The sequence below is a fragment of the Epargyreus clarus genome, unplaced genomic scaffold, assembly GCF_041222505.1.
Source record: "Epargyreus clarus isolate Ecla_fem2 unplaced genomic scaffold, WU_Ecla_fem_2.2 ptg000011l, whole genome shotgun sequence".
NCBI lineage: Eukaryota > Metazoa > Arthropoda > Insecta > Lepidoptera > Hesperiidae > Epargyreus > Epargyreus clarus.
The window spans coordinates 3,220,644-3,248,377 of NW_027332219.1; the positions used below are offsets into that span (position 1 = coordinate 3,220,644).

The 27,734-nt window shown below is 37.4% G+C and overlaps 2 protein-coding genes and 1 long non-coding RNA gene across 7 annotated transcripts in view; all 3 read right to left on the reverse strand.

Annotated features, from left to right (window-relative positions):
- LOC140745854 (uncharacterized) overlaps window positions 1-27,734 on the reverse strand; it is a 500,815-nt gene that overhangs the window by 195,807 nt on the left and 277,274 nt on the right. The window lies entirely within an intron of this gene.
- On the reverse strand, window positions 836-1,731 carry LOC140745834 (uncharacterized). Its single transcript, XR_012102703.1, has 2 exons — window positions 1,649-1,731; window positions 836-1,244 (listed from the first exon to the last, which is right to left on the reverse strand). It is a non-coding gene; the product is annotated as an uncharacterized LOC140745834 (long non-coding RNA).
- LOC140745716 (uncharacterized) lies at window positions 13,616-15,119 on the reverse strand. The gene is made up of 2 exons (XM_073077612.1): window positions 14,880-15,119; window positions 13,616-14,146 (listed from the first exon to the last, which is right to left on the reverse strand). The coding sequence occupies exons 1-2, from the start codon at window positions 15,073-15,075 to the stop codon at window positions 13,680-13,682; spliced, it is 663 nt and encodes a 220-aa protein (XP_072933713.1). The 5' UTR covers window positions 15,076-15,119; the 3' UTR covers window positions 13,616-13,679.

Below are 27,734 nucleotides of genomic sequence, written 5' to 3' on the forward strand. Positions count from 1 at the left end.
GTTCATTTTATTATCATCTACACAGCCCCACTAAGAATTCCCTGTATCACGTGGGTGCCATGGACACACACAAAGAGGAGTACAAACACCCAGACCCAGAACAGATAACTAAATTCATCATTCAGATGTCTGTCTGGCCGGGGATCGAACCCGGAACCCTTTGCGCGTCAGACCGGTACTGTGACAGCTCCGCCACGCGTGATAAATGAGTCAATTAATATCAAAAATTTCGTAACATATATAATGAAGATGATGAGTTATATTCTCATCATTCACACAGAAATCAACATTAGTGATGTCAAAAAACCAACGCAGTCACAAGTATCGTTCGTCAGTGATGCCCAACGTCACGCGTCATTTCAGTCATTGTCCGTCTAATGTTGACATATTTCACGCGTCACTGCCGAATGAGAGCAATATGTAGCTCGAAAGTAGATTTATTGGACTCCAAAGTTGGTAGAAAGTCGTGTACTCGTACATATATGGGAAGAGATTTAGGCTCAGATTTTGACGTGATAACGTCTTATAAATTGATAATCACCAGTAAAATTGAAAAATAGTAACGTTCCGCCCACAGACCTATATCTAAATAGATGACACATGTACCTTCATTTGTATGAAAACCAAGCGTGCCACTTTTATCCGATCGACTGACACTTGTCAAGAAAGATTTAGAGATGTGCATTGTTAATTCTCCGTCAGAGAGAAAATCGTTTCAAAAGTAGATTCGGTTCTGCTATAAAAATCGATTTTGAAATCGAACAATCGAAGATAGATTTTCGAGAAATCGATCGTCTAGATTTATTTTACTAGTGCTCTGCGAATGTTTTGGTAAAAAAGTCGCCGAATCATCATTATCAAAATCTACCGTGTCGTCCATAAATTTAGTCAACAAAATAAAACAAGATGTCTACGGAAAAAAGATTTAATACAAAATAAATATTGCTTAAACATTTATTAAATTCTGGTGTTAAAATAGTCTCAGCATGGGGCCAACTGAAGTCCTTCGACTTCAGTAGACCCCGTGTATATGCCGTATTATAAATGGATAATAGACCTAGAAAAACTTATATTGCTTCATTTTTTAACATAAGAACAAATACATAAAATGATAAATAAAAACACTTGCTACATTAAGGTAGCTTACACTGTTTTATATACATAGTTCTCATAGAAAGTTGTAAACATATCGTTATTTGATTATGGCGATGGTGCGTAGGCGCACTCGCAATCGCAATGGAAACCTGTAAATTTAATGGTAAATATTAAAAAAAGAACAGAAAACATTAACATGATTAGAATAAAAAAAATATGTTACAAAATATTTATTAAGACAACATTATTATTCATCCATTTCGAAAATCGATTAAATAATCGAGAACAAGAAACTGGCATGTACAACCCCAGGTACTCATTTTGAAATAACCAATGACAATCATCTTTAAGCAACAAGATGAAATATCGATCGTTTTACTTTTCATTGCGTGTTTTAATACAGAAGCTTTACAACTTTGTAACCAAAATTTGCAATGGATTAAAAATTTGATAAAACACACTCAGTAACTAATTGTCATTGTGAAACCATAACAAATTTTAAATAATTAATTATAAAATAAATAATACATATTTTAAGAAAAACGTTACTTACGTATGAAAGGAAATATTTTCTTTATCGCGGCTACTTTTACTTGTAGAATTTACACAATTTATTATAGCGCAATTCGGCATGTTTATTGCTATCAATTGACATCCGATGACAACAAATGTTACTTTCGGACTAAATGACATTTCATCGAAGTGAGTTGAATTCACCTCCTTTAATCCGAGTTTTAACCACGTTAATACGTAAACATGCGGGATCTATTTAGATATAGGTCTGTGGTTCCGCTGAGCCTGTGCGTGCAAGCGAGAGCGCGCAACAAGCGATAGAGAGGCGCGATAAAACAAACGATAGAGGCCTAAGCGTTGGTTTGTGACACACATATCTTTCTTCTCGCGTAACGTCAGAGCTAGCAGTTAGAATAGTTCTGCTACTGGAACGCTGCCACGCGAGCTTCTTCGAAAGCTTTTACAATAACCTCCGTTCACCTCGACGGAAGCTATTATTTGTAAACAAGTGATGAATACGCGACAACGTGTTTGTGTTTATTTCTATATTTTGATAAGATTTAATTGATTTCCTTCATTTTATTCACCTCAGTTAACTGTTTTTCTCAGAATAGCGGCAAAAAAGGTAATTAATTCTTCCATTTTAAGAGTAATATGATTAATAATAAATTAATAATAATATGACTATAACTAATTATTTGTGATTATATTTAAACAAATTTTTTTTATTCAATTAACTCCTTTTTTGTATTACAAAAAATAATGATTATGACGTTATCACGTACCTAAATCTATCGTCCGTAAACCGACTTTACAGACAACCAATTTTTTTTTATTATTATTATTTTATTTATTAATGATATGTTTTTTTATTACATTTAATTTTATAACATTCGATTATTTTTGATGGTGGTACAACACTGGTTCGACACCGCAATGTTAAGCGCTGCTGTGTTCCGCTTAGGTAATAGAGATTCCAGGCATCCTAACTTAGTCCTTAGTCCTTCCACCAAAAACGCAGAACGGCTTTACGCAAATAATGGGCTAAGTATAGTTCGCGCCAAATTGCTAGTCCGCTCAGAAGTTGTTGCGAGCAGGTGTACAATTTAATGTGGCGACGCGATTCATTTCTATATTCAGAGCGGACTAGCAGTTTTACGCGAACTATACAAGTCAAAATCGCAAAGAGAGGGTTCCCTACAAACAATATTTTAATGATTTTTAGTATTTATAATAAACATGAAAGAAAATGCGTTGTGTTTTTTTAATCTATACCTACATTTCGAAACTTGTTGGTTTGTTTCGAGCTAGTCAACAGGTCATAAACTAACATTTTCTAGTCAGAATTTAAAACAATGTAGGTGCGTTTGACATGATATGAAACACTATAGAAGTTTAGCTTTTATTCAAATTTCCGTATACTATTACAATGTTGTTTGTATTACATGCCCGAGCATCGTTAAACTCATTTTGAGTTTAATACATTACAGTGTGACTAAAAATGAACCAATATTTGGAAGGAGGTAGAACCCTCTGTAGTCTGACTCCGGCGGCACCTCCGTCACAGTTTTTCTGCCTAATAACGCAGTGATAAGTGCTGCTTTCAGTTGAAGGTTTGTAAGGAAGACGTCTTATTCGAGGCGTTGCATCTTAGTCTTAATGGTAGGACTCTTATCCGGGGGCAAATTATAGGACTGTCTCAACTCAGGAAGAGAGGAGTTTTGGCCGTAGATTAGATGACCAGACGAGCATGCAGTCCACTTGATGGTAAGTGGCTACTGTCGCCCATGGACATCTGTTATCAACCCCAGATAGGATTAGATATTTCTACCTGAGGTCGGCCACAGATGCGCCGCTATCCCTGAGGTCTAAGCTGGAACGCCTCGGAAAAGTCTGTCTCCCTTACAACACCTTTCAAACCAGAACACAGCAGCGGTTGACACTACTATTAATAGGCATAAATAGGTAGATTTTTAAAGGTTTGGTACACGAACCAGTTATAGTAGAACAGATACATTGTCCCTGTAGTTCCGGGATCAGAATAGGGCTACGGTATCCCCTGCCTGTCGTAAGAGGCGACTAAAAGGGGGCTTCTGGGGTCCCGGGTGGCAAGAGTGGGAGCTCGAACCGCGCGGTCAGCGACCCCGGGAAGGACGACGGTATGTGTGGTCGCATGCCGTCGTACGCACCAGATGGTGTGGCGTGCGTCAAGCTCACCTGGACGGAGCCTGACGGGGCAACGCGCTAAGAGGACTCCGGTTGGGTTCCTTTGGAGATCCCGGAGCCCTCTACGCAGCGCTGAGGACTGCCACCGGGGGGCGAGGGCTTAGTGCGGTAAGAATCCCACATAATCCTGCGTCGCTCCCACGGCACCGGGTACCTTTTTAAAGGTTTCCCCTCGTGAACAAAAAAAATACCAAATACATATTATCAGATTTCGGCCATGCAGACAAAGCGGCGGACAAAAGCTAGTGTATTTTTATTTATTTTGGCGTTTAAACAAAGTTGGAAATGGAAACGCCATTTGCAACGCAATAGCTGTCTGGTTTTATTTTCGTTTTTAAAGCAACAGTTTGAAATGAGAGACTATTCTGTGGATACTATGCAAACACAGTTTTTAGTGAGATTTATGTAGCAAAAATGCAGTTCATCTGATGGTGGTGGTGAGTGGTTGCTGCCGCCCATGGTCACTTATAATCAACTAGAGAAGGCTAGAATCTAGAAGAAAGCCTACATGAGTTTGGACCCAGCGTTGCTACCCCTGAGGACTAAGTTGGTACGCCTAAGATAAGTTGGTATGTCTCGCACACAGCACTTTACACTGCTGTTATTCGTATAGGGCAGAAAAATCTGTAACAGTGGTGTCTCCGGAGTCGAATCACAAAGGGTTCTCCGGAGTCGAATCACAAAGGGTTAAGATTAAAACTACTTCGCAACAATCCGCTACAAATATATATGATGGTATATATTTTAAACCATGCAGTATGTACCACCCTCCCTCCCTCAAAGGATGCGTGCAGATGCAAAAATTAAAAATATACACCACCATACATACCACCACCAACACGTGTTTCGCTCCAAAACGGAGCATCATCAGGGTAAGTTGACTCTACGACGGTTAATCGTTAAGTGCCGCTGTCAACGTAATGCATGCCTTTTATAATGGTATCCAACCCTTCAACATTACCAACTCCATATAGAACAGATCCTAGCTGAAACCTGATATGTCCTTCAAGTTGTCGCCCCTGAGGACTAAGATGGTCGCCAAAACCAAAACGCAGAACTGCTTCACGCTAGAAATACGTGTGACGGTGGTACCTTCGGCCGATCCATGTAGGTTCAATCACCTTTCAAACATATTTCAACTTCAATTTTGTAAAAAGTCTTATGGGGCCGTACTCTCACAAAGAAGAGGCTGAGTGGTCACCATACCGGTCGGACGTGCAGAGGGTTCCGAGATCAATCCCGGCCAGACATACATCTGAATGAAAATTTGGATATCTGTTCTGTCTCTGGGTGTTTGTGTATTCATCTTTGTGTGTGTCCATGACACCCACGATACAGGGAATCCTAGTTTGGGACTATGGGTGTCGATAGCATCTTTTTAAATTATTCTTATCAGATACTATTAAAGGTTGTTACATCGTAATCTCTCGTTATAGACTTAAATCACCAAAGTCTGTTTTCAACACCAATTCTTATCAAGAACATTAATTCAGGGTCGTAGAAAACAAACTGACTGTACTCACGCGAAAACCATGCAAATCAATGGTAAAGGTCAGCTTTATTCGTATTAGAAATTAATTATCATTTGCTATAACGGTGAAGGAAAAACAAGGTAAATATACACGCCTGTGCGTTATTTTAAAACAGTTCTTAAAAGTGAGAGAAGTCCATTAAAGGTCTCTATTAAACTCTTGGTGGTTCGACTGCACTGGCACCACCACCACACCTTTTTCCGCCTAATAAGGGCAGTGCTGCGTTCTGGTTTGAAGGATGTGGTTAGTGAGATATACTTTTCCGAGGCGTTGAGCTTCGTCCTCAGGGGTAGCGGCGCACCTGTGGGCGATCTCAGGTAGCAATCTAGTCTTATCTGGGGTTGATTACAGATGTCTATGAGCAGTAGTAGGCATTTACCATCAGACGGACTGCATGCACGTTTGCTACTTCTATATTATAAAAAAGTCTAACAATTTAGACTAGTATAGACTATGGCCAAAAATCCTATTATTCTGTGAGTAGACCAGTGCCCAGCTGTGGGAAAGCGATGGCGACGACAAACCACTAAGCTATCCACTTCGTACGCGTGTTCAAATTATCCTCCACAAGATTAATGACAGCGGGACGAGGTGTCAAAGAGGCACAGTTAAGAATGATCCGCTAAGACGAGGCAATTTCGCGAAGTCACGGCCGAGTTACTCGGAAATACTTTCGGCAAAAACGAAAAACTTCGATCTGAGACCCTTTACCTCATTAAAAATGGCGCCCTATTCTGGATTTCTTGTAGAAACGGAAGTAGCAAACGATAATCCAGACTATTCAGACGTTTGTCTACGGGTGTGCAAGTTGTGGAATGAACTTCCTCCTGAGGTATTCCCGAAGCGATATGACATGTGACTTTAAGAATAGTTCAAAAGGAGCTCTCCACCAAAGCCTTCTTACTCTAAAAATACGATGGGATACTTCAAGAAAGATGCAAAAAGAGCTCTCCTCCAAAGCTCTCTCACACTAAGAGGACTTCTGTGCCCAGCAGTGGGACAGTAATGAGTTGTCGCCACCACTAAGCTGTCTTCCAACACGCATTTGACCAGCGCGATGAACTATTACCTAAACCCTCTCATTCTGAGAGGAGACCTGTGCCTAGCAGTGACACCAATGGGTCGATGACCACAAGCCACTACTTAGTGCGTGTTCAAATTATCTTCCACAAGATTAATGACAGCGAGACGAGGTGTCAAAGAGGCACAGTTAGAATGATCCGCTGAGACGAGGCAATTTCGCAAATTTCTCGAAAATACTTTCGGCGAAAACGAAAAACTTGGATTCGATACCCTTTAGGTCATTAAAAATAGCGTCCTATCCTAGATTTATTTATAAAGTTACATTAAAGAAATTGGAGGCAGTCATAGGAACGGCTAATAAGTTGCCATGATATTGCTAAGTCATTCCATTTATTGAAGGTATAAATATGTCAAACATTAATTGGGATACAATAACCAAGTTAATTAATTAGTTAAACATTTATGGCAGAATTGTTACCTAACAATGGGAGCAACCACCTGGTTGCTCCCATAGGAGTAACTAAATAGGTTACTAGATAGATATGTAAATCGATAGACAGATATGTAAGTAGATATGTATATCAGAGTCGAACCAGGATGGAGTCTCATCATCATCAACCCATTAATTATATGACGACTCGCGTGGCGGAGCGGTCACCATACCGGTCTGACGCGCAAAGGGTCCCGGGTTCGATCCCCGGCCAGACAGATCTAAATGATGAATTTAGATTTCTGTTCCTGGGTCTGGGTGTTGTGTATTTGTCTATGTGTGTGTCCGTAGCACCCACGACACAGGGAATCCTAGTGTGGGCTGTGATTGTAGAAAGTGTATATTTATTCTTATTGTCCCACTGCAGGGGCACGGGTCTCCTCTTAGAATGAGAAGGATTAAGCCATAGTCCACCGCGCTGGCCAAGTGCGTATTGGTAGTTTTCACATACCTTTGTATGCTGATTTCCTTACGATGTTTTTCTTCGTCGTTTAAGCAAATGATAATTTATTTCTAATACGCACATAATTCTGAAAAATCAGAGATGCGTGCCTTGATTAGATTTTAACCTCGGACCCTAGACCGAGAGGCCGAGTTTCTTAACCACTAGGCTATCACTGCTGTGATACAAGGATGGCGTCTACACAGAAAAAAAAGATGTTTATTTATTTACCTTTTAGTTTATCGCTCATCGCTTCACGTTTGAGATACGACAAGTGGCCAACACTGATGCTTTTGGGATAACGATCGTTTAGGTGAAATGTTGGCTAGATAACATCAAAATCTAGTTCTTTTCTTTCTTTATCCGCTATTTAAGCTGGATCTAGGGCTGATTTATGTGATGAACCTATTACGCTGAATTAGGTGGCATTAGCGACTTTATTAGTATTGTAAATGAACCCTTTGGTTTGATTGTGGTGTCGGCTCATCTTTCGGCCTACAACAACAGTGTTAGGTCCAGTGTATGTACAGACAATGAACGTTTCAGGCACGGGTCGTGGCAGACCAAATTGGCTTAGGTAATACTCCAACCCGCTGGCCATGTGCAAATTGATAGATTGGTTGGTTAGTCGACCACACCTATGAGAAGAATTTTTGACGTTTAGGTTTGGATGGCCGCATATGCATCTCTACGCCTGTTCTAAGCTGGAATGCCTTGTGTACGAATACCAAACCTAGCGAACACGACAGCGCCTAAAACTGCTGATTCTTGCAAAAATTAGAGTTGGTGGTGCCTCCAAAGTCTAACCATAAAGGGTTGTCTTTTGACACTATTACTACTTAGGTACCTACTACCTTTCTGAAAAAAAGTAAAATGTTTTTTTTTTGTTTTTAAACAAAGGTTGTTTGTTGTGGTTAATAATTTTAAAACAAAAATATAACTATTTCGGTGTAAATGTTACAATTTCAGCTTAATTGGTTAGTTTCCGGTAATGGATTAGCTGGTTTAAAATTTAGTTCAAAAATTTGACTCTTACAAACGAACTAAAAACACGATAAATGAAAACTTGCAATAAAAAAACGATTGCTACATTTAAAATTGTACAAAGAACTGAAATTGAACAATTTGTACAGTAAAAAAATTAACCGCTAACATTTTAAAAACAAAATGGACTCAAAAACGGAATTGATTCATATGTGGGATGCGGCTTCACGACATGGGAAAGCAATTTAAAATATCCGCGGTTTACAAATCTCATATGTTTGATGAGTTTGGTTGAAGTGATTACGGTTGTTCCACTAAAGGCGAGTGAATATGCCCCTGCTCAGACCGGAGGTCGATATCCGATGATTGTGGTCCGTGAAGTCTTCGTCCTGGTTTGCAAGCGCCTCGGAACGCCCTCGTAAGTCTGCGGTGAGTCGAGATGTGAAGACGAACCGAGGCCTCAAAGTTGGGGCGAAGAGAGACGGCGAGCGGGCTACTCGACCCGTCCGGGCATTCGCGGAGAGCAACTGGACCAGGCGTAGTAAGTGTCTTCACGATGCACTGCGATGCACCTGGTGAGCTGCTGAACGAATGCTGTGAGGTTGCAGTCCATTCAGGGAGTGAGGTTGCTACTTGCCACCACCATCGATGAGGGCCAGAAGGGACGTAATCACGTCGGGATCACCACTTTGGCAAAGGGAGATATCCCGCCGGGCTAGGTCATCTTACCCGGGGAGCGGCCGTGCTCCAACAGTCTCAGTTCGGAGCTTGTATATATGCAAGATGTTTAGAAAACTTCAATAGCGTGATTCAGCAGCGCCATCTCTTGACGAGTAGCGGGAAGTCGTTACAGTTTTACTAAAAGCGAGTGAATATGAAGGTATAATAGTTATTCAACTCCGGAGGTATTATCGCCACACATATTTCTGCAACAATTATGGTTGTTCTACTAAAAGCGAGTGAATATAAAGGTTAGGTTAGATTCGAGAGGCTCTGACGACACACCTATTTCTGTCTAATAAAAGTGTTAAGCGCTGCTCTGTTGTGGTTTGAAAGGTGTGGTAAGATAGACGTAACTACCGAAGTGTTTAAACTTAGTCCTTAGTGTAGCAGCGCGTCTGTGACCGACTTCAGGTAGGAATCTAACCCTATCTAGGGTTGATTAAAGTTGTCCACTTACCATCAGGTGTTCACCTCATGTAAGCTCGTTTGCTATTGTCGTCCAAAATAAAAATGTCACGGATGCTATTCAACCCCAGAGGAATAAGTTGGAATGCGTCATATGAAAATCTCTAGGTAGAGGTTTTCAGTGAGGTCACTGCCCTTAAAAAGATAAATAAGTTAGAAATAAATGTGGCGGTGATCCTTCCATCGAACCATGACAGATTCTACATTTTCAAACTTTTACTACTATCACTAGAAATAGAAGACTTCTTTTTATTTTAAACATAGCTTATCGTTAATTCGCGGTTAGTAGTTTTCATCACATAAAATTAAAAGATTTGATAACTAATTCCATAAGATAAAATTAAACCAGACTAAATAGAATTAAGTAAATGTTAATTCGTAGCTTACTTAAAATTTAAGAGAAAATTTCAAGTGTCGTGTGAAGATCTAAATTAAAATTTCACTATTTCAAACACGTGTTGAATATTCTAGTCTTCATTTAATTGAGAGCTTTTCATTAAAATTTTGTGTCAAAATTACTAATGTACATTTTTAGATTTATAAAATTTTAATAAAGTCATATATTCAGTAAGGTTCTTAAATATGCTATTTGATTTCTATTTTATTTATTTTTCTACTGTATTATTTGTGTACAGGGTGACTTTTTCAAATGGCCTTGCAGAGCCAAATCCGAAGCTATAAAGATTAGCGAAAAATGGTGAAAAGTTTTTTTTTTATGAAAACCAAACAGAATTGGTTAGTATGAAAGAAGGTTGTAAAAACCAGCTGTTAATAACGTTATTTTTTTAGTATTCTTCTCCCACAACCCTTTCATTTAATATGCATATGAGTTTTTATGTTTTTACAAAAATCACTATTTTTGTATTTGTTTACATGTTTGCCCATACATTTCCAATCAGCGCCCCTAGCGGTGTATCTGATTGGAAATGTATGGGAAGTACGTAAACAAAAACAAAAACAGTCATTTTGTAAAAACGTAAATACTCATACTAAGGATACTGGTTATTGATAATTTATTCACTTTTAAATACTTTTCTATTTTTTTTTTAATATTACACGTACTCGTATTTTTGGACTATTCAGTTTTGCTTGAGTTATGAAATATTATTTAATTTTTGCAATGTCTCTTGTAATGGAAGTGTGATAAGTTAGTGGATAAAGATGTATTCTTAATGTTAATGATTATGGAATACTAGTTATTGCCCGCGGCTTCGCCCGCGTTTAAAAGAAAATAATATAACATACTAACATACATAAAACTGAAAATTCGTACCTTCAACTTTGCTAAAGATCATCACTTGATCAAATGCATAGTTTACGATTCAATCCTTACTAATATCGATTAATATAATCAATGTTTTGGGTCCAAAAGATCGATTCTCCGATTCATCGATCTTAGATCGCCATCCCTAGTTCCCGTGGGATTTCCGGGATAAAAACTATCCTATGTCCTTTCTCGGGTCTCAGACTATCTTTGTACAAAATTTCATTAAAATTGGTTCAGTGGTTTGGGCGTGAAGAAGAGACAACCAGACAGACAGACAGACAGACAGAGTTACTTTCGGATTTATAATATTATAGTAAAATAGTAATAGTAATAGTATATAGTATATAGTAAGGAAGTAAGAATCGTATTATATTTTTGGAATCCCTTCTGAGCTTTTTAACAGTCATTTGTAGGTATAATATAACTGTTAAATTCTCAATGGGCTTTACACCGTAAAAGCCTTCTAACAAAAGCTTTCCATACTTCGAAAATATCGAAGGCTCTATTTACCTTTAGGCTTTTATTGAGCAAAAAGCTTCGGACAAGGACCTCATTGGCCTAGATCGACGCTACAAGCTTCCAAGTTCTTTCTTTATGCCTCGAACCTTCAATGCCTTTTCAACTTGTGTTTTTGAAATCTATCGGTACTCTTTCGGTTCGGTATACTTTGATGATATAGGATGCTTAGCTAAGATTTTTTATGATAGGAGTAGCAGACGAGCCTGGACTACATGACTTACATCTTGTTATAAAATACTAGCTGACCCGGCAAACGTTGTGTTGGTGTTGGTGAACAAACCTTATCGCTTAGGAGTATGAAAAATAGATAGTAGTCGATTCTCAGACCTACTTAATATGCATATAAAATTTGGTGAAAATCGGTAAATCCGTTTCGGAGGAGTACGGTAGGTAACATTGTGACGCGAGAATTTTATATATAAGATTATTTTAATTATTTATTTTGGGTTTTTGGATGTTTTCTTTTTAAAATAATAAGTGCCCTTTTATATAGTCACTGGCTGGCACGATTGAATTAGTTAGCATAATAAAGAAAAAGAACGCTCTTGACGTTTGACTTGAATTTTGCGCGGGAATAATAAAAGTTGTAAATTGGATCAAGAAATAGTTTTATTTTACTAATCTGATGATAAGTGGCTACTGCCCATTGCCTAGTGGTTCGATTCGAAAGGCACCATCGCCTCATCTAAATATGTGTTACAGCAGTGGTAAGTGCTGCCGTGACGACCTGTGTCGCGGAGCGGTCACCATACCGGTCTGACACGCAGAGGGTCCCGGGTTCGACCGTCCAGACAGATATCTAAAATTATGAATTTAGATTTCTGTTCCTGGGTCTGGGTGTTTGTGTATTTGTCTATGTGTGTGTCCATGGCACTCACGGCACAGTGAATCCTAGTGTGGGGCTGTGAGTGTAGAAAGCGTTTTTGCTGTGTTCCGTTTTGAAGGGTGTGGTAAGGGAGATATAATATCCGAGGCGTTCCTAGCGTAGTCATCAAGAGATCAACACATCTGTGACGTCACATGGAATCTTATCTGAGATTGTATCTAAAGGCACATTTTCGTTCAAAAAGAAAATACTAATGTAGAATTAACGTGGTATTAAATATATCCAAAATAATTTTCATGTCGACCAGATAACAAACCTGAGACCCTTTACTCTCCATACAAGTTACTTACACTGTACCAAATACCAAAGGATTGCCTAAAGAATAAGTTCAATATGAAGTACCAAGTATGTAAACCAATTTCAAAACACCAAAACGAGACCACCCATCCACCGATGCTCTAAACCAAAATTTATGGTATCAATGCCACGAATAAATGTCCGAACGCACTAAATTTAGTCATAAGTCTCCTACCCACATAAAAAACGAGGTCTCTATTACTTTTCTACAAGACGACTGTGTGTATTTGTGTTTGTTTGTATAATTTTTGGTTTTTCTGTTTTTATATGAATGTCAAAAAATTGTTGGTTTGATTTTAAGTGGGTGCTATTATCTCTTTGCAAGTGCCAGAAGCCTCGTTTTTATAATACAGGAGTACTAGCGACAATTGACATCCGTAATCAACCCCAGATAGGATTAAATTTCTACACACAGTTGGTCACAGATGCGCCACTACTCCTAAGGACTAAGCTGGAATGCCTCAGTAAGTATGTCTCCCTTACCACACCCTAAAAAACCAGAAGACAGCAGCGCTTAACACCGCTGTTATTAGGTAGAAATAGGTGTGACAATGGTGCCGTCTGAGTCGAACCTCACTATACTACCACCTTACTATTTAAATTTATGCTTCTTATGTATTTATTAACACCCGTTATTAATAACCAATCTATCCAATATTTGTACCAAAAATTGACGTTTAACAAATAATTCATACTAGATATTAAAAGCAGTGATAGCCTAGTGGTTAAGAAACGCGGCCTTTTGATTGAGGGGTCTGAGTTTTAAATCCCAGGCACGCACCTCTGATTTTCAAAATTATGTGCGTAATAGAATAGAAATTAATTATCTATTGCTTAAACGGTGAAGGAACATCGTGAGGAAACCTGTAAACCTGAGATTTATAAAAGAAAGGTATGTGAAGTCTAACAATACGCACTTAGCCAGCGCGGTGGACTATAGCCTAATTCTTCTCATTCTGAGAGGAGACCCGTGCCCAGCAGTAGGACAGTAATGGGTTGATGATGAGACTTGGTAAATATACATTAGAAGGCAAGTTATGAGTTAAATCTTTTTAAATAAAGGTAAATTGTGTAAATAAAACAAAGTTTAATAATAAATGTTGTGTAATTTAATGCTTAACACAAATACTATACAAAATACTATACTATATAACTAAATAAATATTTAATTATCCTTATTCTCACTACTTTTAAACCTAAACTAACATTATTAAGAACTATGGTTTAACATCAGGCGGACAGTAATTTTTAGCGTTATTCAAAATTTGCAAAATTTCGATTCTCGCGTACAATTTCTGATCATCGCTTAGTTTCTTTAGCATTGGGATCAACATTTCCGTAAAACTAACATCTTCATCATATCTCTGATGAAGATGCTGAGTTTCGGTCGGCATCTCTAAATTATTTGTATCTATATATTGTATTATTTCTTTTCTTTTAGGCGCGTACATAATTTCTTGTTCAGAACTGCTGCTATCAGAGTCATGTGACACATTGCTTGATGTATCCTTGTTCGAATTTCTTTTCTTTGGATATTGGGACTCTAAAAACGAAAGTGCTTCGAAATGAATGTATAATCTTTTCTTTTTCCCTCCCTGTCCTGTTTCGTCATTTTTGCGCTGAATTGCTAGTTCTTTGTTGAATGCGTCTTTGAGATTTCGCCACTTCTTTTGCAGTTCTGTACCTGCGAAACAAATAAGTTGCACCAACTTAAACGTAAATATTAAGATCCGACATCGTACTAATAAAGTGCTAACATGGAGAATAGTTGAGATCCGTTGTATGTATAGAACATGTTCTTCATCGAAACTACTTCACAATAGATCTAGATTATTTTATTTTTGTCTTAATTCAGTTCGGTGAATTGAATTGCACCAGAATTTCGCTTTGTATCAATTGAGTCGCAAGGATTAAAATTATGTTTTACATAGTTCTAGAACACCATCTTTATGATATAATACACATAAAATACATATAATTATGTATCTTAAGTTTCATCTTCCAAATACAGACATAGAACAAATAATCAATGATAAATAAAAATTCATAAAATTGTCTTCAGGTACATATTTCTTTTATTTTATTTTAAACTATTGTAAACCTAGTGGTTATAAAAGACGAACTTAATGCCTACTGGCATTCTCCACCAGTTAACTCTTGTTGATGAAGAAATGATGCGGTGGGTGATTTACGTAATTATATAATTTACGACTATACGACGTACTGTCACGACGGCGATTATAAAATGAAAATATCTTATTTGGCACGGTTCCACCATACGCAATCGCTCCGCGCGCGGTCGCGGGGCTAACTGCCGCTAGCTGCGCGGTGACGCAGTTGCGTCCCCGTCGCCGCGCGTGGCGCCGTTCCGCACACCGTCACACCGTGATATTACGTCACAATCGACAAATACTTACTAATATTCTTTTTCTTCTTAGAAGTAAGCTCACTCCAATTCTGCACCATTTCTTCGCAGATCTCGTCCCAAAATCTTAACTTGAGTAGTTTACTTGAATACTCTTCAATGGATTTATTCCATATAGCCGGTCGCTTGTGGACTTCGGCGATCAGAGTGTCGATGTCGGCTTGCTCGAGCGTGATACGGGACGTCATACTTTCACCGCGTCTCGGTGACGACTGAGCCCCTCTCCGTAGCGGAAGCGGTGCGGAGGGAGCGGCAATGCGGATAATATTCCGCGCGCCATTTTATAGAAAGCATACTTTAGCTCGTTATTCGTTCAGTTCTAGAAATTTAACGATGCGCGGTTTTGTTGCGGTAAAAGAAATCGTGGCGCGGATACGCGTAAATTGACGTCATTGCCCGTAATGATTGTTATGTTTATGTTTATGTTTTTATTTTGTGGTAATGCACTGGCTTAGATAACATCGAATAATACGTACAAATACATTCGTGTACATTCGATATTATATTACTGTACATAATTATATTATGAACAATAAATAGGTAAGAACAAAAAATATTGCAAATGAAAAGTTACCACGTAGGCTATAGTCCTGAGGACCAATATGGTCACCACATGTACATATAAGTCAGTCAGCTTGCACAATAAATTTTATATGTTTCTCGCTCACACATTAAGAGATGGAACGAGAGATGAATGGAAATACTAGCATTTTGAATTTCTACATTTAATGAAACAACTAACATACTAACATTTTGGAATTAAAAAGTTGAACTAGCCAAAATAGCCATACAAATGCCCCGGTACCTACCAAAGTCCAAAGTTAGTTATTGCTGAAGTTGACCTAATTACCATAGCACAGGAAATGTACGGTAACAATATATTACGGCTAATGGGGTGGACAAAAAGTGAAGTAGTGGGAATTGCCTCGGGATTGTATGGATGGAAAAAGTACCTTTAGCGTGTAACGATCTGTTCTGGGCGGGGTTTTTTTTGAGGAAAGTGTGTTACATTTGGCTTTCAGCAATATTGGAAAGTTGGCCGAATGTTAAGTTGTCAGTGTATTATAACGGGAGTGTGTAGCAGACATTTTAATTGACAAAATTTAGAAAAAAAATGAAACTTAAATCCAATTATAAATTTTATACCAAACGAAGGAAACACTAATAAATAAAATTATAATGATGAAAGTACAATAAAGTTAGGCTGAAAGGCAAGAAGCCAAAGCCGTAAAACACTATATAAAAAGATCAGTGCAGCTTACAAAACGTCACCGTAGAAACTTTCAGTGTATTATACACAGACCTATATCTAAATAGATGACACATGTACCTTTATTTGTATGAAAACCAAGCGTGCCACTTTTTTCCGATCGACTGACACTTGTCAAGAACGTTTTAGAGATGATGGATATAGAATTCTCCGTCAAATAGAAAATCGATTCAAAAGTCGTGTCGATTCTTCTATAAAAATCGATTTTGAAATCGAAAATTCGAAAAAATTTAAAAAAAGGAAACGTTGAGCAGAAAAAAATTCTGAAATGATCGATTTTCAAGAAATCGATCGACTACATTTATTTTACTAGTGCTCTGCGAATGTTGTACGAATGCGTGCCATTTTATACGAGTAAATGGTTAAAAAATAAAAAAAATGTTTTTTTTTTATTTTTATCTTATTTTGTACAAAATTGTGGTAGAAAATAGAAAAATCGCTCTAATTACACATTGGAAATTAAAAAAAAGCTTACAGTGATTAAAGTTTTTTTTTAATATAAATTTAATTTACTGATACAAAACATAGATACATCAATACCTTATACAAAGTTGTAAAGATATCGCTATTAGATTGAGATGCGTCGATGTTGCGTTGGCGTACTCGTAATCACGTAAAACATGAAAAATTATGCCGAAATGACCACGACAACTCAGAGATACCATATTTGATAATTATGTTATAAATTATTTGATTTTTTTATACTAAAAAAATAATCTTCTATCTGGCCATGATCCAGCCATAATGAATTCATGAAAATGAGCAGAACAAATTCAGTTTTGTTTGATTGGGACCAACATTTATGCCCGGTCTTTAATCCATCTCTCTTTAACCTTGACATCACTTGGAAACCTGTAAATTTAATGGTAAGTATTTTGAACAAAATAACTAAACATAAACATGTAATTAAAACAAAAATTTAATTAAAAAATACTTAAACATTACACGTTTAACAATTCAGTTAAATAGTTACAAAATATTTATTAAGCAAATATTATTCATCCATTTCCAAAATCGATTAAATAATCGAGAACAAGAAACTGGCATTTACAACACCAGTTACTCAATTTGAAATAACCAATGACAATTGTCTTTGAACGACAAGAGCAAATATCGATCGTTTTACTTTTTATTGCGGGTTTTAATACATAAGCTTTATAACTTTATAACCAAAACTGGCAATGTACTATAAATTATGAAAAACACATTCGGTTACTAGTTGTCTTTGTAAAACCACAACAAATTTTTAATAATTGATTATAAAATAAATCATACATATTTTAAGAAAAAAATTACTTACCCATAAAAGGAAATATTTTCTTTATCGCTGCAATATTTTCTTGTGGAATTTGTACAATTTATTACCGCGCAATTCGGCATATTTATTGATGTTAATTGACATCCGATGTCAACAAATGTTACTTTCGGACTAAATGACATTTCATCAAAGTGAGTTGAATCCACCTCCTTATTTCGAGGTTTAACCACGCTAAATCGTACACATGCGGGATCTATTTAGATATAGGTCTGTGGTATTATACGAGTCTAATACCAATGTCTATGGACAGTGACCACTTACCATCAGATGAACTGCAAGCTTTTTTGCTACTCCAATTGTAAAATAATATTTCTTTTATTAAAACGACTCTTCTTACATTTCCGTTACATGCCGTCAATCGAATGGTAAGTTGTCAATACAGATTATAAAGTATCGACGTCATATAGTAAGATTTTCAGTGTAGCATAATAAGAGTCTAATACAGATGTCCATGGGCGGCAGTGGCCCCTTACCATCAGGTGGACTGCGAGATTTTTAACACGCTTTTATTAGCTTGGGTTGTTTGCTACTCCAATTGTAAAAAAAAAAATCGTTAATTAAAACGACTCTTACATTTTGGAATTTAGCAGTCCAACTATCAAAATTACCTAATTACCATAGCACAGGAAATGCACGGTAACAATATATTACGGCTAATGGGGTGGACAAAAAGTGAAGTAGTGGGAATTGCCTCGGGATTGTATGGATGAAAAAAGTACCTTTAGCGTGTAACGATCTGTTCTGGGCGGGTTCTTTTGAGGAAAATGTGAGGTTTCGTTTGACTTTCGCCAATGTTAGAAATTATGTTAACTTTATTTTAAGTTTTTACATGTTACATAGAATTAACAGACGAGCATGCAGTCCACCCGATGGTGCTACTGCCGCCCATGGAGATTCGTAATCAACTCCAGTTAGGATTAGATATTCATACTTGAGGTTGACCACAGATGCGCCACCATCCCTGAGGACCAAGCTAGAACGCCTCGGAAAAGTATGTCTCCCTTACTACACCCTGCAAACCAGAACACAGAAGCGTTTGACACTGCTGTTATAAGGCAGAAATAGGTGTGGCGGAGGTGCCGCCGGAGTCGAACCACAAAGGGTTCTACCTTCTAAAGGTTAAGGTTTCATAATGTTAAGTTTTCAGTACAATATAATGAGAGCGAGTAGTCCATCTATATTGTAAATGCAGTTGCTGTTGCATTACTGTATAATGGGAGTGTGTCGTCGACTTACATTGTCAGTACAGCTTATATATAAGTCATCTGTGACATCAGTCAGCATAAGCAATATTACCTGAAACAATGAGAAGTATAATTAGTTACGTCATTAAGTAACGAGGTTTCCGGCGACGTTATTAACGAAATTTAATTAATACTATACTGTATATGGTAATATGAATTTTGACCACGCTTTTATTAGCTGGACCTGTATGTAGTATGGAACGGAATATTTGAACTCGAGTTTTACCCACTTTGAACGGTCCGATTAATTTAAAATTATGAACACGTATGAAGAACCGATGAAAATACATGATTTTAATAATTTTGTCCCATTCTCCTCATCAGGATCATCAGGATTAAAGAAATTCCTTGTACGATCTTAGCGTGGTTTTTAGTTTTTATGTTACAATTATTTGATGTATGAATGTATATTAAACGTATTCAGTCATAGTCACAAACAAAAAACAAAAATAATAAATAAATAACGCTTTCTACACGAATCATCATCATCAACAACCCATTACCGTCCCACTGCTGGGCACGGGTCTCCTCTCATAATGAGAAGGATTAGGCCATAGTCCACCGCGCTGGCCAAGTGCGTATTGGTAGACTTCACATACCTTTGAGATTCTTTTTTATAAATCTCTCAGGTATGCAGGTTTCCTCACGATGTTTTCCTTCTAATTAATGATTAATTTCTAATACGCACATAACTTTGAAAAATCAGAGGCCTGGGATTTGAACCTCGGACCCCTCGATCGAGAGGCCGAGTTTCTTAACCACTAGGCTATCACTGCTATTATTTTTTTCAACGTACATACTGATAGTTTATCTTATAACTATATTCTAAATGTAGGAGGCACGCCCACTTGCGAGATGAAACGGATTCTATCAACTACTTCATACCGTTTAAAGAAATAGAAAGTTAATTTTAATTTTATATTTCTAGAGATATCCTTTGTTATAAGCTTTAATTTTAACTATGCATTTATAACTCTGTGGCTTAGGTAAATATTAGGTTAAGGTTTAAGAATTTTTATTTCTCATAAGACTTTTACATCACTTAGAATGAGAAACTTAAAAATAATTATAATTATTACATGTGTCCGATATGCCTATGTGCGTGTGTGCGTGCATGCGTGCGTGTGTGTGTGTGCGTATGTACGTGCGCACATGTGTGGGTGTTTGTGTGAGTACGTGTGTTTATAATTGTGTGTATAAGTGTGACGTACTAAAGATGGTAGATTTCTCTGTGGTTCGACTTTGGCGGCACCACGGCCACGCCTATTTCTGCCTAATAATCGCACTGTTGTGTTATGGTTTAAAGGAGTATAATAGTACTGCCCCCATGGGTGTAATCAACCCCAGTTAAGATTAGAGTACTACCGGAGGTTGGCCACAGATGCGTTGCTACCCCTGAGGACTAATTTGGTATGCTTCAGATAATCATGTCTCCCTTACCACACCCTCCAAACCAGAACACAGCGTTTAACACTGCTGGTATTAGACAGGAATACGCGTGGCTGTGGTACTTTTGACGTTGAACTACAAAGGTTTCTGCCTCCTAAAACATATTTTAGACCTCTAGTTGGAGCTCTGGTAATTATGGGTTTTCATTTTCGTCACAATTTTCTGTAACAGAACATAATGTAATAGTCAAAAGAATTTTCATGAAACTAGCAAGTTCAGTGGACAGAATGAAATAAAGATAATCTTTTATACATTTTAGTGCTAAGATGAAGCAAGGTAGCTCATAAAAACCTTAGTACACATTAAACAGTACATTTAAGACTTACGTAGTGAATTAAAGGTAATATAAAACTAAGTTGTAGTAATAAAGTAAAATGCCTTAAGAATACTTAAGGATAGTAATGTGTTTAAGTGATAACCTAGTGGTTGAATCGGCCTCTTGATCGAGAGGTTCGAGGTTCAAATCCCAGGCGTACCTCTGATTACTATAAAGTGATATGCGTATTAGAAATTAATTATCACTTGCTTAAACGGCGAAGGCAAACATCGTGAGAAATCTGCATAGCCGAGATTTCTTAAGAAAAAATCTTAAAGATAGTTGAAGTGAAGAATGTATGTAGTACGCAGTTAGCCAGTGCGGTGTCCTATAGCCCAATCCTTCCCATTCTGAGAGCAGACCCGAGTCCAGCAGTGGGACAATAACGGGTTGACCGTTAGTAACGGGTTTATTACAGCCTCGTGTAGAGTTCCGAGTTCGAATCCTGGGCCTATATGTAGCAAAATAGCCTGTAGTACACCTGATGTTAAGTTACTACCGCCTAAAGATTTCTACAATCAGATCTATATAGGATTTCAGTGTAAATTCTAAGGTCGGCCACAGATGCATTGCTAGCCGTGTTGACTAACGCCCCTTATTAATAATCAATCTATCAATTTATTATTCATTTTCCTATCTTTGGTAAGCAACAATCAGTTACATTGCGATTAATAAAACGCCTCTTTTCTCCTACTTTAGCTTCAAACCAGAACACAGTAGCGCTTAACAACACAGTAAAAATGTTAAAAGTTAAAATATTTTATCAAACGAAATCCACATTAAAATATTATTCCCAACTGTTATATAACATTTAAATAACATGTCAGTATATTAAATTATGCAATCTTCATAATGTGAGACACAGGTGTTAAAATAGTCATAACAGAGAGCGAAATATAATTCAATTCGACATAATAAGCACAATTTCTATTCTAGAATAATACCTGTAAGCCCAACGCTTCAGCAAGATTAAATGCTCACCGTTCAGATGTCAGAAAATATTATGCAAATGAATAATTCATATTCATTTAATATTCTACAACGGGCATTTCATATTCATTTGGTGCATTCAGTTCGTCGGTAGATCATTTTCGTCGCAACAAGCTTACATTTCGTCGAATTTCGAATGCGTTCCACCAAGGACGTATTCGTCGGAAATTAATATCAGAAAATATGTTTAATAAATAATCGGAATTAATAAAATTCGTCGGTCCGAATAAAGGATGTGGTATACGAAATACGAGAAATCAGTTTAATGAAAATTCTTTATTTATTTTATCAAGGGGTAATATGAATGTAAATAAATAATATTATAAACTTACTTGTCTTGTTAAATTAATAATATTTTTACATTTTTTTTACCGGTTACATTACATAGCAAAAATATTTTGTTCTTTAATATCGCTTATCGCTTATCGTTCAAATAACCGAAGTACAACAAGTGCCTTAGAGTTTAGTCAGTACCTAAACTTCGACCGACAATATTACAACAAAGTTTAGTTTGTTTCGTGAATGTTTATCATCCAAATCCTTACCCCACGGGAAATCCCACGGGAACTAGGGGTGGCGATCTAAGATCGATTAATCGGAGAATCGATCGGAGATTTTGGACCAAAAAAGACGATTATTTTAATCGATATTAGTAAGGATGAATCGTAAACTTTGCATTTGATCAAGTGATCATCTTTAGCAAAATTGTTGTCCATGAGCCCACGAAGGTTTCAGAGTTGGTACAACCAATTTTCGCCAGATGGCGCCACTGGTATTCCAATGAAGGTACGAATTTTCAGTTCTATGTATGTTAGTATGTCATATTATTTTCTTTTAAACGCGGGCGAAGCCGCGGGTAAAAACTAGTACTAAATGAATGTGTTTTCAGGTCGTTAAAAGTTTAATGAAACAATGCATTATAGAAGTAGCGAATGTTACGTTTAAATCTGTAATTTGAATTGTTTTATATTAAAACATGAATAACATTTTATTATTTATTGCATTGAAGAAAAACAGCCTGCATATCTTACAGATTTAAAATGGTAAGTGAACTCCCAACACGCAATAGGCCAGCGCGGTGGACTATGGCCTAATCCCTTTCATTCTGAGAGGAGATCCGTGTCCAATGGGTTGATGACGAAGGTGGTAAGCACATATATTTTCGCTAAATAACAACTTAGGCGTTGCTGTGTTCTGATTTCGGATGAGGTAAAGGAAAGAATAACACGAGATGTTTCAACGTAGTTCTTAGGATTAATAACGTATCTTTAGACAACTTCAGATAGGATTTTAATCCCATCTGGGATTCATTAATAATGGGCATAGGCGGAAGTGGCCACTTAACAAGTGCGCTGAATGCTTGTTTACTGACCAACCTATTACTATCCCACTGCTGGGCACGGTCTCCTCTCAGAATGAGACGGGCTTAGCCCACAGTCCACCACGCTGGCCAAGTGCAAATTGAACTTCACACACCTTTGAGATTTTTTTAAGGTATTTTCTGCCATAGATTTCTTCAGAATATTTTCCTTCACCGTTATATTAAGTGATATTTAATTTCAATTTTTTGGAAAAATCATAGGCTGGGATTCGAACCTCAGACCCTTTGATCGACGCCGAACCAACTCAAACCACTCAAATACTTCAAACCAGACCCACTAGTATAAAACATTAGAATATTTTATACACACTAAGGGTCTACACTCACAAACATATATCAATGTTATCCGTAAACTTAGCGCATTACATTACAGTGACTGCTGGCGACAGTTGAACTAACTTAACTGCAAGATTAATTAGTCAACTGCATTCGTTTTTATGCAATGCAAGAGCGGAATAACAAATGTATGCAACGTAAATATTTTTTTGTTGTTTGTTATACAACTGTCGTATGAGGTGGGTTCTTGAAGACTGAGGTGTTGATACTTTGGTGTTGATTTTTGGAAGTGGTTCAAATTTTTTCAAAATTACTTCCGTGTTTTTTTTTAAGTAACACTGCTGGGCACGATTTTTATTGCAATAGGAGAGAGATATTTTGAAATTATCGTTAATTTCTTTTTTAGGATTTCGTGCTGTAAGGGTAAAGAGGGAACTCTATTACTAGGCCTCCGCTATCTGTCCGATTGTCCGTCTGTCACAAGACTATCTCGTGAACAGTACTAGATAAACATTTGAAACGTTCACAAAATAGTTATAACGGTGGCCACTATAACAACGAATACTAATAATAAAAAAATGAAATTTTGGTGGTACGGAACCCTTCTCATTTGCTAAGCATTTGGCCAATTTAAAAAAGAAACGAAATATGTTTTTATACATTGTTGCCTTATTACGATAACGATGATGTCATCCGTAGTGTATTGGTCACAGATTTGCTCCATGAAAGGTATCGGGTTCGATTCCAGCGAGACAAACAGAACAATTTATATATAATCATAGCTACATTCTAATCTATGACTTTAATTTCCTATTCTGGGTCTGGGTGTTTATCGTTGTATTTGTGTGCAATACCAAAGACAAACGGCATAGTGTGACGTCATCAGAATATTAAGTATACATTCTTTTAATTAAATGTGGGACAAAAAGTAATAATTATGGCCTTTGTCTTCGCAACTGTCATCTGCATGCACGGAGAGGAACAACAAAAGCGTGACATAATTACATTTAATTAAAGTTAAACTAGTTTCATCATTTACGAATATACCTATATAAATTTATCTCACCTTTAGATGTTAGCGTAAATAATTCGCCAAGTACGAGTCGAACTCGCACATGGAGGCTTCCGTACTACCAAATGTTCATTATTTTAATTCATATTTTTAATAATATCAGTTATAGTAGTAAACGTATTGTAAAAAATTCAACCGTCTTCCTAGTAGGTACAGTATAACAGTTAGATCGAAAAATGCCGAAAAAATCCGGTTTGTCGTATGAAGAACCCCTTTAATATTCAACTTTATTTTTATTTTTAGTATTTGTTGTTATAGCTGCCACCGTTATGCCTCCTCTGTCAAAATTTCATGTGTCTATCTATTACGGTTTAAGCGGTAGAGCCCTGTGACAGACGGACAGACGGACAGACAGCGAAGTCGTAGTAATAGGGTTCCGTGTTTAGCCTTTGGGTACGGAACCCTAAAAACAATGCAAGTGTAAGAAATCGTTTAAACTGTTTTAGAAGGTATAACCATATGTGGCTTCGACGTAGGAGACCATCACATTTATTTCTGACTAATAACAGCAGTGCTAAGCGCTGTGTTCTGGTTTGTAGGGTGTGGTAAGGGAGACATACTTTTCCTAGACGTTCCAGCTTTGTCTCTGTAGTTCTGGGACCAGAATAGGGCTACGGTATCCTCCGTCTGACGTAACAGGCGCCTAAATTGCTTCCAGGGGTGCGAACGGAAAGAGTGGGAGCTCGAACCGTCCGGCCAGCGTCCCCGGAGGTGTGTTCGCATACCATCGTGTGTACCAGACGGTGTGGCGAGCCTCATGCTAACTTGCGTGGAACCCAACGAGAAATGCGCTAAGAGGACTCCAGTTGCCTTTCTTCGGAGATCTCGGAGTCCTTTACTCAGCGCCGAGGACAGTAAGAGTCCTACACAACCCCGGGTCGTTCCCAATGCACGGGTACTTTTTGAAGATTTCCCCCACGTTAACAAAAAAAGGTATTCCAGCTTAGTTCTCAGGGTAATATAGGAGTAGCAGACGAGCATGCAGTCCACCTCATGGTAAGTGGCTACTGCCGCCCATGGACATCTGTAATCAACCCCAGATAGGATTAGATATTCCTACCTGAGCTCGGCCTCAGATGCGCCGCTACCCCTGAGGACTAAGCTTGAACGCCTCGGAAAAGTCTGTCTCCCTTACCACACCCTTCAAACCAGAACACAGTACCGCTTAACACTGCTGATATGAGGCAGAAATAGTTCTGGTGGTGGAGCCGCCGAAGTCGAACCACAAATTAACTACTATGCTATTAACTCTATACTTAATCAGCGAGATGGAATATAACTTACCCCTTCTCATTCTAAGAGAAGATCCGTGCCCAGCAGTGCGACAATGGCCAGATGGGTTGGCATACTTCGATGAAAAGCACGTTCAAGGAAAAGCTTTTAAAATCATAGAATAATAAACATTTCCAATAGAATCTGTAAGTATGATCAGTGATGGCCGGTTGAATTATCCATGATCATGTGTTATGTATGAGTTGTATGACTGTTGGACAACGTTTTGCTTTTAATATATCTTATACAGGAAATATCGGTATACCTTGGAGGACCTTTGCTTGTGATCGTAATTGATCTATAAGTTACGTTATGTTATGTTAAGGCACTGGATGGGTGACCATTGGTGGTCGTCAAGCCGTGGTGAAGGCTTTATGAGAAACCTTCGACGTTTATAATTGGATTGTTATTCTTAAAAAACTATCAGGCTAAAGTTTCCTCACTATGATTTCCTTCAGGGATAATTAATTTCTAATACGCACATAACTTAATTAGATCAGATGAAAAATAACATGTTCCTGGGATTCGAACGGCGGACCACGAATGAGAGGCCTTCAATCAAACTCAACAAATACACGATTGCTTCATTTTAAACGCAAATATTTATGAAAAATTTCAGTTTAAAAGTAATTTCACAGACAGTCACTTAACCTAATTTACTTTTACTTACAGATCACTGCATTCAATTTAGTCTTCGATGCAGCGAAGATGTAAAACTATTTCCTATTTAGAAATCATTTAGCGAGTTCCCCGCTTCGGAAGCAATTTAATTATATCGAAGCGTAGCAACTGGGAAAAGTTGAGAAGTCTATGCAACGCAGTTTGAACTTAGAATAGTTTTAATGAGTATTGGTTACAGATGAGATGGTAATAGTATTGAAATAGAATGCTAATGGAATGAGTTTCTTTATTACTCATTAGAAATATTGCTAACTTAGTAACTTATAGTACTACCATGTTTTTTTATCACGTTAGAAATATTGCTAATTAGTAACTAGTATTATCACGTTTTTAATTTTGCGAGGAGGGAACCTTCAAAAGGTACCCGACGATGTGGGAGCGACGCCGGATAATATGGGATTTTTACCGCACTAAAACCCCCCCTGTGGCCGTCCTCAACGCTTGTTGGAGAACCCCGGGATCTCCGACGAAACACAACCGGAATCCTCTAAGGCCGATGCCCCAATAAAGAATGACTGCATAAAATAATAATGAACTAAAGTGCGAAGTAATGTCACGCCCACGATCAAAAAAATTTCAAATTAAAGAAGTACAACTAGATATTTTTGCCGATTCCGTGGAAAAGGGCCCGTTGGAAGACTAGCCGCATCAAATCCCGTTCGAACTATTTCAATCCGTTTAGACATCGCGAAATAATCATTGAACATAAAAAAATACATACATCGAACATAGATAAGTATAGATATCTCACCGCCTTGTAATTGAAGGAAGCCATTAAATGACTTAAACGGCTGACAATTCTGTCAGCCATTTAATGACTGTCATGGTGTAATTTACGCGGAACAATGTCGCCATGCGCAGGTAAGTGGTGCAAAAACACGAATTTGTAAAAAAACTGCGGAGAAATATCATTTCATTCGTAAATAATCGAAAAACTACATTTTTTTCTATTTTTCAAACACGAAAATAGATGACATTGACAATTTCAAATGTCAAAACTGGTTACATTATCTTGTTAGGAGTGAGTACTCTTTACTAATTTATGACATCGAACCTCCTTTTCTGAAATCGGTAAAAAGTAAACACATTTTATTACATTTATGACCCCAATTAAACAAACTTTAGCTTACAATAGAATATATTTTAACTACACATACGAATATTTACTTTCCCAAGGTTGTGCGAGTATTATTACGAATATCCCCCACCATCCATCCTTGAAACGAGCAATCCAATGAATAATTTAATCCATACCTATTCTTCAATCAATTACAAATATACCTCATTCATATTGATGGCTGAAACTTCGAAACATCAATTATTATTAACGTTAGTTACCGAAATTGATAATATTGAATCACTAATGGAGTAATAATATTCTAATTGGTTATAATAATTAATTGCTTGTCTATTTCACGCTGTGTGGTGTTGGTGTAGATTAGCAAAGATTTTCCTGTTTGTAGGAGGTCCGGAAAACTGACAGGACAAGCAATTCAAGTGTTCCAGTCTTTTTATACAATACTATTTCCAGCGACTTCGTAAGCCTTTTGAAGGTGGTAGAACCCTTTGTGGTTCGAC